Source organism: Panthera onca, chromosome B3, assembly GCF_046562875.1.
Source record: "Panthera onca isolate mPanOnc1 chromosome B3, mPanOnc1 haplotype 2, whole genome shotgun sequence".
In the NCBI taxonomy this organism is placed as follows: Eukaryota; Metazoa; Chordata; class Mammalia; order Carnivora; family Felidae; genus Panthera; species Panthera onca.
Genome location: NC_138344.1, coordinates 108,780,544 through 108,793,775, shown reverse-complemented (window position 1 = coordinate 108,793,775; position 13,232 = coordinate 108,780,544). Strand labels below are relative to the sequence as shown.

Below are 13,232 nucleotides of genomic sequence, written 5' to 3'. Positions count from 1 at the left end.
GAGCTGAGATCTGAAGTATGAAAAAAGCTAGCTAAGCTAAGGATAGAGAGCATGAAAGACTAGCAAGTGCCTAGGCCCTGTGTCGGAGGGAGCATGGCATATCCAAAACCTGAAATTTGGATGAAGAGTGAGCTGAAGAATGTTGAAGGATGAGGTTAGAGCGGTAGGCATGGGCCACACCATGCAAGTCTGTGTGAACCAAAACAGATTTAAGAACAATGGGAAGCCATCATATGATTTTAAACTGGGAGTGATTTTGTAAAGTAACTCTTTTTCTCATTAAAATTTTTTAATGTTTATTTATTTTTGAGAGAGAGAGAGAGAGAGAGAAAGAGAGAGAGAGAGAGATACACACAGCATGAGTGGGGAGGGACAGAGAGAGAGGGAGACATAGAATCTGAAACAGGCTCCAGGCTCTGAGCCGTCAGACACCCGGCTCAAACTCATAAGCCGTGAGATCATGACCTGAGCTGAAGTCGGATTCTTAACCAACTGAGCCACCCAGGTGCCCTGAAAAGTATAAGAGTTACATAGTGTTCAGAGCAAATTGGATGGGGACAAATAAAGGACTTGAAACTTATTAGGAAACATCTATAGATCCAGGAGACAGATGCTAGTAGCGTGGCCTTAGGTAGTGACAGTAGAGATGGAGAGAAATGGATACATCTGAGAGATACTTAGGAGCCGAAATTAACAGGGTTTTGAGATAGATTGGGTGTGAGGAATTTCAGAATACTTCTGACAAGAATACTTCTCAGTTTCTGGTTTGCTTAATCAAATGGCCAATGCTGACATTTGCTTAGATATTAAAAGAGGACCAGAGATATAGTATGGAATGGGAGAAGGGGGGAGGAGTTTCTTGTAAACTACCTTTCTTTACTTCTTTCTCTTTCTTTCTTTCTTTCTTTCTTTCTTTCTTTCTTTCTTTCTTTCTTTCTTTTCTGTCTTTCTTTCTTTCTTTTGAGTTTTCTATTCTCGTGGTATATTCATTGGCATGGATCTATTCAAAGCAGAATAGGGACACATTTCCAAATATAAAAGATAAATAATGTCTAACATTTATATGTTAAATTTTATTTTACATACCCATATCTTACCTATATTGGACAGTCTTATTAAAATGAGACCTTTGTATCTAGTGGCAATCTATATAGTCCCTAGTATTAAGTCATACCAAGTATGAAATTCTATGCACATAAACACATAACAGATATATTTTCCCCACATTTGTATCAGTTTTTTTTTAAGTTTATTTATTTTGAGGGAGAGGGTGGGGAGGGGTAGAGGGATGGAGGGAGGGAGAATCCCAAGTAGTCTCTGCCCTGTAAGTGCAAAGCTCAACGCAGGGCTTGAACCCAGGAACCTTGAGATCATGACGTGAGCCAAAGTCAAATGCTTAACCAACTGAGCCACCCAGGTGGCCCATTATCAGTTACCTTTTTTCCCTGCATCACAAACTACTCTAGAACTTGATGGATAGTAACAATCACCATTTCTTTAACTCACAAGTTTGGCTAAATTAGGTGGTTCTGCTAAGTTGGGCTAGGTTTAACTTATCTTGATAAGCTTGCCCATGCATTTGTGGTAAACTGCTGAGTTGCTTGGTAGCTGACTGATCTGGGATGGCTCAAATGGATGATTCAGAGGGTTGCTTCTGTGGTCTCTCATCATTCAAAAACCTCATAGGTATTTACATGGCAACTAAGCTGGGTTCCTAGACCTTGAGTGGAGGTGCTATGCCTCTTGAGGTGTAGGCTTAGCACGGGCACAGAGTCATTTACACCACATGCTGTTGGCCAAAGCAAACCATAGGGCCAGCTTGGATTCAAGGGTTGGAGAAATGACCTTATTTCCTGGAGGGAGGAGCTGCAAAGTCACACAGCCAAGCAGTGTGGATATAAGAAGGAAAATAACCACAGCTAAATTTTTTTTCCTTGCAAAAAATCTACCACAACATCCTGTGTGTGGGAATGTAAGATGTAGGTGAAACACCATGCACTGGATTTTACAAACCTGCATTCCTCCTCTGTCACTCCCACTTATTTGTCACGTATCTTTGTATAAAAAAGTTCTTGGAGCATCCCTTTTCTCTTTATAAAGCAAGAAGGGAAGAAGGTAGGAAAATATATTAGCTGATAGTAGCCATTTGCCTACTATCATTAGTTATGGTCCAATGAGAGCATTGATTTGTGTTTTAGGTGGCTTTATCATTGAAATATATGATTTTTATGCCAATAACATCCCACATCTCTTTAGTGTGGGAATCCATAAAAATATTGAGGAGTTAATACCTCAGCGATATGTGCTGGATATTGTTTGCTGTGCTCCTGTGGCCTGAGGGGCTTGTCAAGTAAGGAAATAAGCTGGAAAGGCAGAAGACTGATGACTGAAAGTTCTCCATTAACCCTGCTGTGTTCTATTATGCATTTCATGTGTTTGAAATTCTCTTCCACCTGTGGAACCCCAGGGATTTGTGTGCTAAGAGCTCAGAGGTTGGGATAGAGGCAGAAATCCTCTGGACTTCAGAGGAGGGCACAGAAGGTCTGGAAAATGTGGAGTGAAATGAAGCAGAAAATAAATGAGCACATAAAACTGGTGGAAAGTACAGAATCAAGAAATTGTTATTAAAAAGGTGTTGGTACAGAAGGAGGGCATTTTTGAGGACTGGTCTAAACAAGGAATTAAATACTATTTGTGGCCCAATCTAAAGGTTGTGAGAGTGAATCATAAGTAAGGAAAGTCTCTTATTTTAATACAATATTGAATATGACCCTCCCTCAAAAAAGTCACATGATGCTGAAGAAATCACGAATTTGAGTTGTGTACTATGGTGAGATATTAACAACACAGCAGTGACTGCTGGATTTTCCTTAACGTTATTTTTTATGTTTAAATATAACATGCTTAAAGAAAATTACAGTTTTAAGTGTAGAACTCAAAGAATTTTCACTAAGTGAGCACATGTAATGATTAGTAGCCATATTAAGAAACAGAATGTTGCCAGAATCCCACAATCCTCCTCATGCCCATCATAGTCACTACCCTTCCCCACCAACAAAGGGAGCCAGTATCTTGACTTCTAATTCCACAGAGGAATTACACCTGTTTTTACACTTTTTGTACATGAAAGCATGCAGTATACACTCTTTTGTATTTGGTCTTTTTGCTCAACATGATGTTTTTTAGATTTATTCTTGTTATTGTATATAGATAGTCTGTTCATGTTTATTTTTGGATAGTATTCCACTAAATGTATGAATGTTTATTTACCCATTATACTGGTGATGAACGTTTGCATGATTTCAAGTTTTAAGTATTTAATCGCATTTTATGTATTTATTTTTTTAATGTTTATTTGAGAGATAGAAAGGAGAGAGAGAGAGCACACGCGCATGTGCGTGCATGTGCGCACAAGTGGAGAGAGGCAGGGAGAGGGGGAGAGAGAGAATCCCAAGTAGTCTCTGTGCTGTCACACAGAGCCTGACGTGAGGCTCGAACCCACGAACATGAGGTCATGACCTGAGCTGAAATCAAGAGTCAGATGATTAACCAGCTAAGCCACCCAGGCACCCTTTCATCACATTTTAAAAGCAAGTTGTTTCAGTTTGAGTTTTGAGGATGATTGCATTAAATTCTCTTTAATACAAAACGATAGAGAATGAGAAAGTTAAAACAGCTTTCCAAATAAAGCAAGCTTGCTTATTTGCATATTAATACTTTTGAATAACAGTTCCTGATTTTACAAGTCCTTGAAGGGTACACTCCGGACAAACTCAAAGTGAACCTTGGGGATTATGTTTGGGAGCAAACAGGAGTTTGGTTTGATGGGAGCACTACTGAGACGCACAGGCATAGTGGAGATGACCTGGCGGTCCAGACAGAGGTGGGGCTGGGCACCTTGAAGGCCTGCCCTGAGATTGTGGTTGATGTAATGTCTGTGATGAGTCCCTGGAGGGTACTGTGTATTAGAAAGATGAATCTTGCAGGGTTCGTTGGGGGTAAGGACGGGAAGACTGCACAGTGGTTGGCTGTTGTGGAACAGGCACTAAGAATCTGAGGGACTAGGAGTATCAGGAGCTAATACTTAATCCTGTAGGTATGAAGTAACAGTGAAGGTTGGAGAGGTACATGAATAGATAGATGTGATTTAAGTATATACCAGACCGGTGGGCTGTATAGTGTCTGAATTAAAGGGAGTAGGAACAGAGCTAGGGTGGCTGATAGGCTCTTCCGGTGACACAAGGAAGAAAAAATATGAAGTCATGACCAAGACAAGGCCTTGGGAATAGGAGAGAAGGGAAATTTTTGAGAGGTTTATTAAGTAGATGTATTTTGAGCACTTGCTCGTGTCCTGTGATAACATTTGATAACCAGCTGGGGGTGGCAGGAAGCTCAGCCTCAGGTCTGAGGGACAGGGCAGGTAATGATGTCACTCATGACAGTTGGTGATGGAGAACTCATTCAAGTGGAACAAGGGATTCCCTGTGGGACCAATTACCTTGTGAACACCCATGACACATTTAAATGCAGATGTATAGTGAGTATTTGGCCTCTGTCAGGAACTCAGGAGACAGGACCAGTGAATCATCCATATAGAGAAGTCAGTAGAATCATGCATATGCAGTAGATCAGCCAGGAGAGGGCTGAGGAAAATCATGATGAGAACCCTAACACATCACAGAAGCATGGAGAGGGGTAGCCCTAGAAAACGATTTTGAAAGAGATATCGGTTGGGGAGTTGGCAAAACCCAGGAGAAAGTGGTGTCATAGAACCTGTGGCAGAGTTTGCATGCTTGCAAAATATGTTGTAATGTTTAAGTAGTGTTAATCATGGCCATAGAAAATGGTGCTTTTTGATTAAGTGGGGTCCAGAGCAGGTATCCTTTGGGGTGGACCATCTCCTTTTGGAGAGCTCTGCCTATGTCAGAGATCAGGAGGGTTTGCTCTGCCACTGTTTGGACCTAATTCTAGTAGGCCCTGATTTTCACATTCTGGTTGAGAGTTGTGACTTTTTTAGTTCGAATGAGGATAACGATTTCCTCTCTGTTTTTTCTTCTCTTCATTTTTAGAGAAAAAAACTCAGGTAGAAATACCTTTTCTGTGCAGTATTTTCACAGCAGTATCATAGTTCCTTTAAAATTTTAAGCTAGCTAGAGAAGTACGTCCATAGCAGCACTGTTTTAATTTTTTAATTTAATGCTGTTTTGAGTTTGTCATGCATTTGGACTATGGGTTTCTTCAGAGCAGAAGCAAGGCATATTTATGTTCATGTCCCCAGGGCCTAACTCAGAGGTTGGCCCATGGAAGTGCTTAAGAACTGCTTATTTTTGTCTTCATTGTTCGTGATTACACGGCTCCATTTCTGAAAGCCTCCAAGCTCTCTTGAATCTTCTTGCCTTTCTTTTTCTTTTTCTTTTTCTTTTTCTTTTTCTTCTTCTTTTTCTTTTTCTTTTCTCTTTTATTTTATTTTATTATTTATTTTTTAATATAATTTATTGTCAAATTGGTTTCCATACAACACCCAATGCTCTTGCCTTTCAGTATCTGTTGTCAGTAAATTATGCCAATTCATCTTTTGAATTTTCATAATTCTGCTTTTTTTTTAACTGCCTAAAGTTTGGTATCTGTTTTCCCCCCTCAAGTGTTCAAGCAAAATGAGAATTTATTTTAAGGCTGTACTGATACCACAGCATTTGAGAATAGGAACTGAAATAGAGCCCAAGGTATTGAGGTTGAGACAGAAAACTGTCAAAATGCTCCTGCTACTCTTTCATTTGTACAAGTTCTCTTGTTTCTACTTCTCTTTGTTCTCTCTATTTCAAATATTTATCTTGAAAAATTTAAATCATATGCTACCTACCATATGGGGTAGAACATAACCAAATACATTAGTAATCCTTTTACCTTAACTGTCAAGAACTTTACAATGCCCAAATTAGTCTTATTGCTGTCACATCTGTTCCACTATACCAACCAATTCTTCTGTGTTGGTCAGAAGGAAGCTCAGGGTAAGTTATGCTAGACTCCTTGTCTCCTCTCTGGGAGAAAAAATTAGCAATAAGGGAGTCATGGTCTTCATGAGTCTTGGAGGTGAGGGTCAGATGAGAGGCTTCCAGATCACAGCTCTATATTCCCTACCTGCATCAGGAGTGAATTTATCGTCTTTCCTCACATGGCTTATTATGTGCTTCCAAAAAGAATAATTATGGGGCTTTCATTGATTGAAGACAGTAGATGCTGTATTTCCATTTGGATAATGCTGTATTTGGATTTTAAGCTTCTGAGCAAAATATGAATTACCTTGTTGCTGTTCCCTTACGGTATTCTTTTCTGTAACTATTGCTAAAGGATGATCGGATTTTGTAGATTATGTACCCATTCTACGTTCAACTCTTAACTTTTTCAGAGCTCTACAAATTTAGTGCTTATCATGACTGTGACAGGAGGTAGTGGAAGCAACAATGGCATTTGCTCATTGTCCCCGTATGCACAGAAGTATTTCCTGTTTGCTTGCCAGTAAGATTGGGATTCCTTTTTCAGAAGTTTTACTGCTCATAGCTATTACAAAATGGGAAGTAAAAATAAATGTTTTTGAGTAGAGGAAAAGTTTTATAGGAAAGAAGTAATAAAAGGTCTGATTTCATCATCCCATTTCTATGCTCTGTATATATTGCATTTGAGCAATTTTCTCCTTTGTTTTTTTTTTCCTCTGTGCTATTTATACTTCACTTATGAAGATAAATTGGATCCTCCTCAGCTAATGAAAAGTTGTCTTATTTAATAATTCAGAAATATCTTATTTCTTGGTGGAAAAATAAATCTGCTTTTGAAAAAAGTTTCCTTAGCATTTTAGCTTTTTTGTGGACTTGAAGTCATAGCTATATTATGTGTATGTTCTTAGCATATAAATGGGCAATCAAGTTCATGAAGGTAAACCATTGAATTGTTTCCCAGCCTTTTCTTTTCTGAAAGTGTCCTGTCATTTCTTTTCTTTTATTTTCTTTAGGGAATCAGCAGTCTCTTCAGTTCTTTAAAAGTGGTGCGTCTCTTGCGACTGGGCCGTGTTGCTAGGAAATTGGACCATTACCTAGAGTATGGAGCCGCAGTCCTCGTGCTCCTGGTATGTGTGTTTGGACTAGTTGCCCACTGGCTGGCCTGCATATGGTACAGCATTGGGGACTATGAGGTCATCGATGAAGTGACGAACACGATCCAAATAGACAGTTGGCTCTACCAGCTGGCCTTGAGCATTGGGACTCCGTATCGATATAATACCAGTGCAGGGATATGGGAAGGAGGACCCAGCAAGGATTCTCTGTACGTGTCCTCTCTCTACTTTACCATGACAAGCCTTACAACCATAGGATTTGGAAACATAGCTCCTACCACCGATGTGGAGAAGATGTTTTCAGTGGCCATGATGATGGTTGGCTGTAAGTATCTCGTTTTTCTTTTTTAATTACCAAAAAATTATTGTTGGTGGTGGTTTTCCAGGCTCCAGTCTCTAACAAGATTAAAATGAAACTACTTTGTCTTCAGAAAGGTGTTTATTCCATATTATTTGCATTGGTTTAATTTTTATTCAGCCTTAGAAAATAAAATGCAAAATAATACATTTTACTTTTCAGAATGTATTGAGCACATGAAAAACAGTGTTGATAGAGTGGTACGAAAATCGGAATGGGAACTCTTTGATTTAATTCTGTTCACAGCCTTGTAACCAGCAGAGCTCTTTCCAAGGGAAACCAGCATCTAGAAAGGCAGCATCTGGCACATCCCATAGGTTTTGTTGGCAGTGTATTAAATTCCAAAAAAAGCAGCCAGGATATGATGGGTGATACATAGTTTAGAAAATACTTTAGTTAGTAATTGAATTCTTGACTAACGTTGATCTCAGGATAGTTTTCTGCAGGTTTTTACAATTAAGAAGAATAAAAGTTCCATAAATTTAGTCTCCGTAGCAAACACTCTAGGTTAATAAACACTCTAGTTTTAATATATGCTCCTTTGAGAGAATTAAAGGATTAGTAAATACGAGCTCATTTGGCAATGACAAAAGTATATGGGAATTAGCAGGCTTCCTGAGTACTAAATGCCTGGATGGTGTTCCTGGGACTAGAATGTTCTCTAAAGGAGTTGAGAGACCATGTGTTCTACACTCAGACTGAGACTGGATTGTGTCAGATCAGAAATTAAGGAAATATGTATCAAAGAAGCTATTTTAAAAGAAGATTATGGGGGAGACTTCACCATTATCTACCCCTTCAAGTTGACTTAGATGATTTATCCAAGCCTAATTCTAACCCCCCAGAGTAACCTTAAGATCATTGTACTGGAGGTATGATTAGTGTTATTAGTACTTGTTAAGCCTTTAGGTCATGGTCATTGGTTTGTGGTATAAGACCTCCTTTCTGAGATTCCACACTGGGGAGGTTTCCATTTTTTTAAAAGTTTATTTATTTTGAGAGAGAGAAAAAAAGCATGAGTGGGGCAGGGGCAGAGAGAGAGGCAGAGAGAATCACAAGCAGGCTCTGCACTGATAGTACAGAGCCCAACGCAGGACTTGAACTCATGACCTGAGAGATCAAGAGTCGGCCACTTAACTGACTGAGCCACCCAGGCACCTCTATATTTTGTGAATGATGGGAAAGATGTTAAGAGTCCAGGAGTATCAAGAGGCCTATGAAAAGTCAATGTCTTAGGTCAAAGTAAGGCAGTTTTCACATTTTCAGAGGTGAGAATATTTGATAGCTATCGGAGCACCAATGTTGGCAGTTTAGCTTCCGTCTCTGTGCTCCTCTGTGCAGGTACAGAAACAAGAAGGCACAGGTTCCACTCGCTGTTTAAAGAGGTAGACTGAGAATTCCAGGTGCTGTCTTCTTCAGAGGCTTGTAGGAAGAAATATGTTCCTTCATACAAAAAGATCCTGATGATTTCTTAAACTGTTGTCTATATACCCAACTTGGTAAGATGTATCAGTGCTTTATAAATTCAGAAGACATTTTGTCAGATGTGGTATTTATTACTATACTACTTTTTGTATTATATAATGCATTTTGCCTTACACTTGAGCGTAGTTAGATTAAAAAAATTTATTTTGAAGCAATTATTGATTCACTGGAAGTGGCAAAAATAGTACAGAGAGGGCCTTTGTGCCTTTTACCTGGTTTCCTCTAATAATGACATCCTGTGTAATCCAGCACAAGATCAACATTGGCACTGATACAACATGCGTGTATAGGTCTGTTTTTTTTTAATCACATGTGTAGCTTCCTGTAACTACCACTGAAATCAAGATACAGAATTGTCCCATCACCACAAAAACCTTTCTCATGTTACCCCTTTATAATCATACCCACCCCTTCTCCTAAAGCATCCCTAAACCCTGGCAACTACTGATTTGCTCTTCACCTATATAATATTGTGATTTTGAGAATGTTATGTAAGTGGAATCATGAAAAATGTGACCTTTTGAAATTGGCTTTTTTCAGTCATCATAACCCCTTGAAATCCAACAATACTTTATTCGGTTCACTTGGGCCCATCCTTTCTCTACTTCATGTGTGGCCAATTATATTGCTGTATCTAAATGTCTTTCTCCTTCTTTTCTTTCTCTTTAGTTCTTGTCTTGATTTCAAGATGAACACCTAGTCTCAAACTTTGTCCTTTTCTTTTCTGAGTTTCTGCTATTTCCTTTTAACACCTGAGCAGTAGTTTTCTGTTCATAAACTAGCTTCTGACATTTTTTTTGTCTGTTGACTTTAGCTTTTTGTTTGTTTGTTTGTTTTTGGTTTTGTTTTTGTTCTTTTTTTATGCCTCAAAGTCCAGTTTCTATTGCCAAGATCATCCCAGGGAGATGCCTTTTAATTTCCTTCTTAGTCCTTGGGTCCTTAGTAATTTAATGATATGTTTCCTTTGAAACAACCCAAGAAGTTGATAGAAAACTGTCAAGACCCATGAAGTATAACAGTAACTTCTCACAATTCCAAAATTTATTAGACACACAAGCTCAAAATATCAACCAAATGTACCTACTGAAGCTATTTGTAGTCTTAGTATCACTTTTTCCCCCTACAATAACACCAAGGAAAACAAAACAAACTACTACTGTTCCCAATATGTGTTATCAGCCATAGATACAGCCAGGGATTTAGCGTCCATCCCATTCTCTCTCTCTCTCTCTCTCTCTCTCTCTCTCTCTCTCTCTCTCTTTCTCTCTCTCTCTCTCTCTCTCTCTGTGTGTGTGTGTGTGTGTGTGTGTGTGTGTGTGTATGTGTGTGTGATGGGGAAGGAGAGTAGGAGAGTAAGAGAAGAGGGAGATAGAAAACAGAAAGGTTCATGCTTTTAGTTGTGTTAAGATTCTAGTCAATCCATGCTGGCTGTTTGAGAAGCACCACTTACAACCTTTTAACACAGTAACTAAGAAAAGTATTTTATCAAAACGTTGATGGAGATACCAGCTGCCTATATTCTGTTGTGAAAAATGCCTATATTCTGTGGAAGAAGTAATCACTACTTGTAAATCATAGCTTCTTTTTCTGGAGAAAGTCATCTGAAATTTCCATGCCTTCTAGCAAAATTGAGAAATTTTAATGGCAACAGTTCCAGTTCCTAGGTCCTTTCTGAGCCCTCTTCTTTCTTTAATGGGCTTTCCTCTCTGACCTGTAGGTCCTTCCCCCCCCGATGCTGAATTGCATGCGGACTTCATCCAGGAACACAGTCCCAAGGTTCTCCTTGTTGCTATCAGACAAATCTTCAGACAAAATTTATGACTGTGGCCTCCCTTCAATTCCAGTCACTCTGTGTTCCCTTTTTATCCCTTCTGCATCAGCCGGATCCCAGGGTATTTCTTCTTCCTGCTACCCGGAGATTTACTAGACTTAAATCCTTTGTTCCATCATTTGCCCAAGATGGAGAATCACCTTGCTCAGATTATAGAACTGGAAAAGTTTTTTTGGATCTTCTCAACATATATCTACCACCATGCATTCTTTATCTCAATTTTGTCTCTTCTCAGCTTTGGCATGCTCTATGCCTTGGGTAGAACTCCATGGCTCTGGTAGCAGCCATTACACTACCGCAGGGTAGTTAACTCTCTCTCATTCCTCTGCATTTGTCCATTCATGAATGAACCTGACAGCTCTGCTGACATTCATCAAATTCACTGCCAGAGGACATTTGCGAAAAGATATTTTTGTGTTGAGTTCTACAGCAGTTGTGGAAAATAGCATACTTTAAAAAAATGTTATATTTATTTATTTTTGAGAGAGAGAGAGAGTGAGCAAGGGAGGGACAGAGACAGGGAGGAGACAGGAGACCGAAAATTGCAAGCAAGCCCTGCACTGTCAGTGCAGAACTTGATGCAGGGCTTAAACTCACAAACACCGAGATCATGACCTGAGCCGAAATTAAGACTCGGAAGTTCAACTGCATACTGCATACCCTGCATACTTTTTTTTTTAAAGATCAAGATGTGGGTAATGTCTTTGCTTATTTGCAGAGTAAATATGTCATGATGCCTTCATGAAATGTTCTCTAATCCATTTCATTTGTATAATCTTATTGAGCCCCTAATTATTTTCTTTTTTACAAAGATTAGCAGACTGACTAATTTTGCTTCTATTCAGAAAGCACCTTAGTGCACTGATGATTTGTTTTGGTGACTATAAAACAAAGCAATATGAGAATGGAATGTTTCTGATATGATTATCCTTTTGTCTTAATGTATTTTTATGAATCCACTTTTAAAGATTTATCAGAGAAGCAATTGCTTACTTAGTTTCTTCTTCATTACTAAATGATCATATAAATTATATTTTTCTTTAATCCAACCATTATAAAAATATATACACTTACATCTTTCACTATAATTTTTTTTAAGAAAGAAACATATAAAATAAAATATAAGTTATAAATAACTTTATGCCATGAATAATCTATGTCCAACCATAAATTTTCTCTTTCTCTTTTTCTCTCTCACTTTTTCTCTATTTTTTGTTCATATGCTTGCTTTATTTTGTTTAAAATTTTCTTTTTTAATTTTGTTTTAATGTTTACTTATTTTTGACAGAGACAGAGCATGAGCCGGGGAGGGGCAGAGAGAGAGGGAGACACAGAATCCGAAGCAGGCTCCAGTATCTGAGCTGTCAGCACAGAGCCTGACGCAGAGCTGGAACTCACAAACCGCAAGATCATGACCTGAGCCGAAGTAGAACGCTCAACTGACTGAGCCACCCAGGCTCCCCTATTTTGTTTTAATACACTGTTAAATACATTAGTAAACATGTACACAGCATATTTCAAAGGACTATAAGATTTGACTTTGCAGGGGTGCGCCTGGGTGGCTCAGTCGGTTAAGCATCCGACTCTTGATTTTTGGCTCAGGTCATGATCTCAAGGTCATTGAATGGAGCCCTGTTGGGCTCCATGCTGGAAGTGGAGCCTGCTTAAGGTTATTTCTCTCTCTTTCTCTCTCCCTCTGCCCCTCCCCTGCTTGCACTCTCTTTCTCTCTCTCTCTCTCTCAAAAATAAGTAAGTAAATAAATAAATAAAAATGAAAATAAATTAAAATAAGATTAGACTTGGGGTACTTATTGTATTTAAAAGCATTTTTTTCCCTATTTTTGCCTGCTTAGTTGCTAGATGGAAGCAGCCTGACTCATGTGGTATATGGCAATCAGAATCTGTCCTGGTGGGATGTCATGCAAATTAAATCTTTAAAAGTAAAACAAAGAAAGACTAAAAACTATAAATATGAAAACTGCTGAGATTAATTGGTAGGCAGGTAGTCATAAAAACGCTAATCTGCAATTTTCAAACAGGGTGTAATAGATGATAGCCCAAACAGTCTAAGAACTCTTGTGTAATTGACTGATACGGTTTACAATGCATCAGGCAAATGGTTTAGCATATTTAGAAGTACAGCAGGACCATCTGCTAGTGAGATGTGCATGAAGAGAAATTCGAATCTTCATGTGGGTGGTTAAGCCACCAGGGAGCCCTTGGTTACACACTGGTCACTCAACATCACGCAGAGGAGGCTGATGCCATGCACCATATTCTCCAGTTGATGATCTAATTTAGCATTCTCTGTGGAGTTCAGATAAAAGCCAAGCTGAGATTATAGGCATTGCTTTTATCTCTCTCCATAGGAAAAGGAAATAAATAGAAAATGGTGAGACCCAGAGATTGGGAGAATATAGAATAAGGTGAGGGTGAAGGCCTGTGTGACC

At 38.8% G+C, this 13,232-nt stretch overlaps 1 protein-coding gene across 1 annotated transcript in view; it reads left to right on the top strand.

The window, feature by feature from the left end:
- Positions 1-13,232, top strand: part of KCNH5 (potassium voltage-gated channel subfamily H member 5) — a 295,393-nt gene that overhangs the window by 85,929 nt on the left and 196,232 nt on the right. Inside the window, exon 7 of the mRNA XM_060620001.3 lies at positions 7,007-7,433. Coding sequence (XP_060475984.1) covers positions 7,007-7,433 — 427 coding nt within the window. The remainder of the gene's footprint in view (positions 1-7,006; positions 7,434-13,232) is intronic.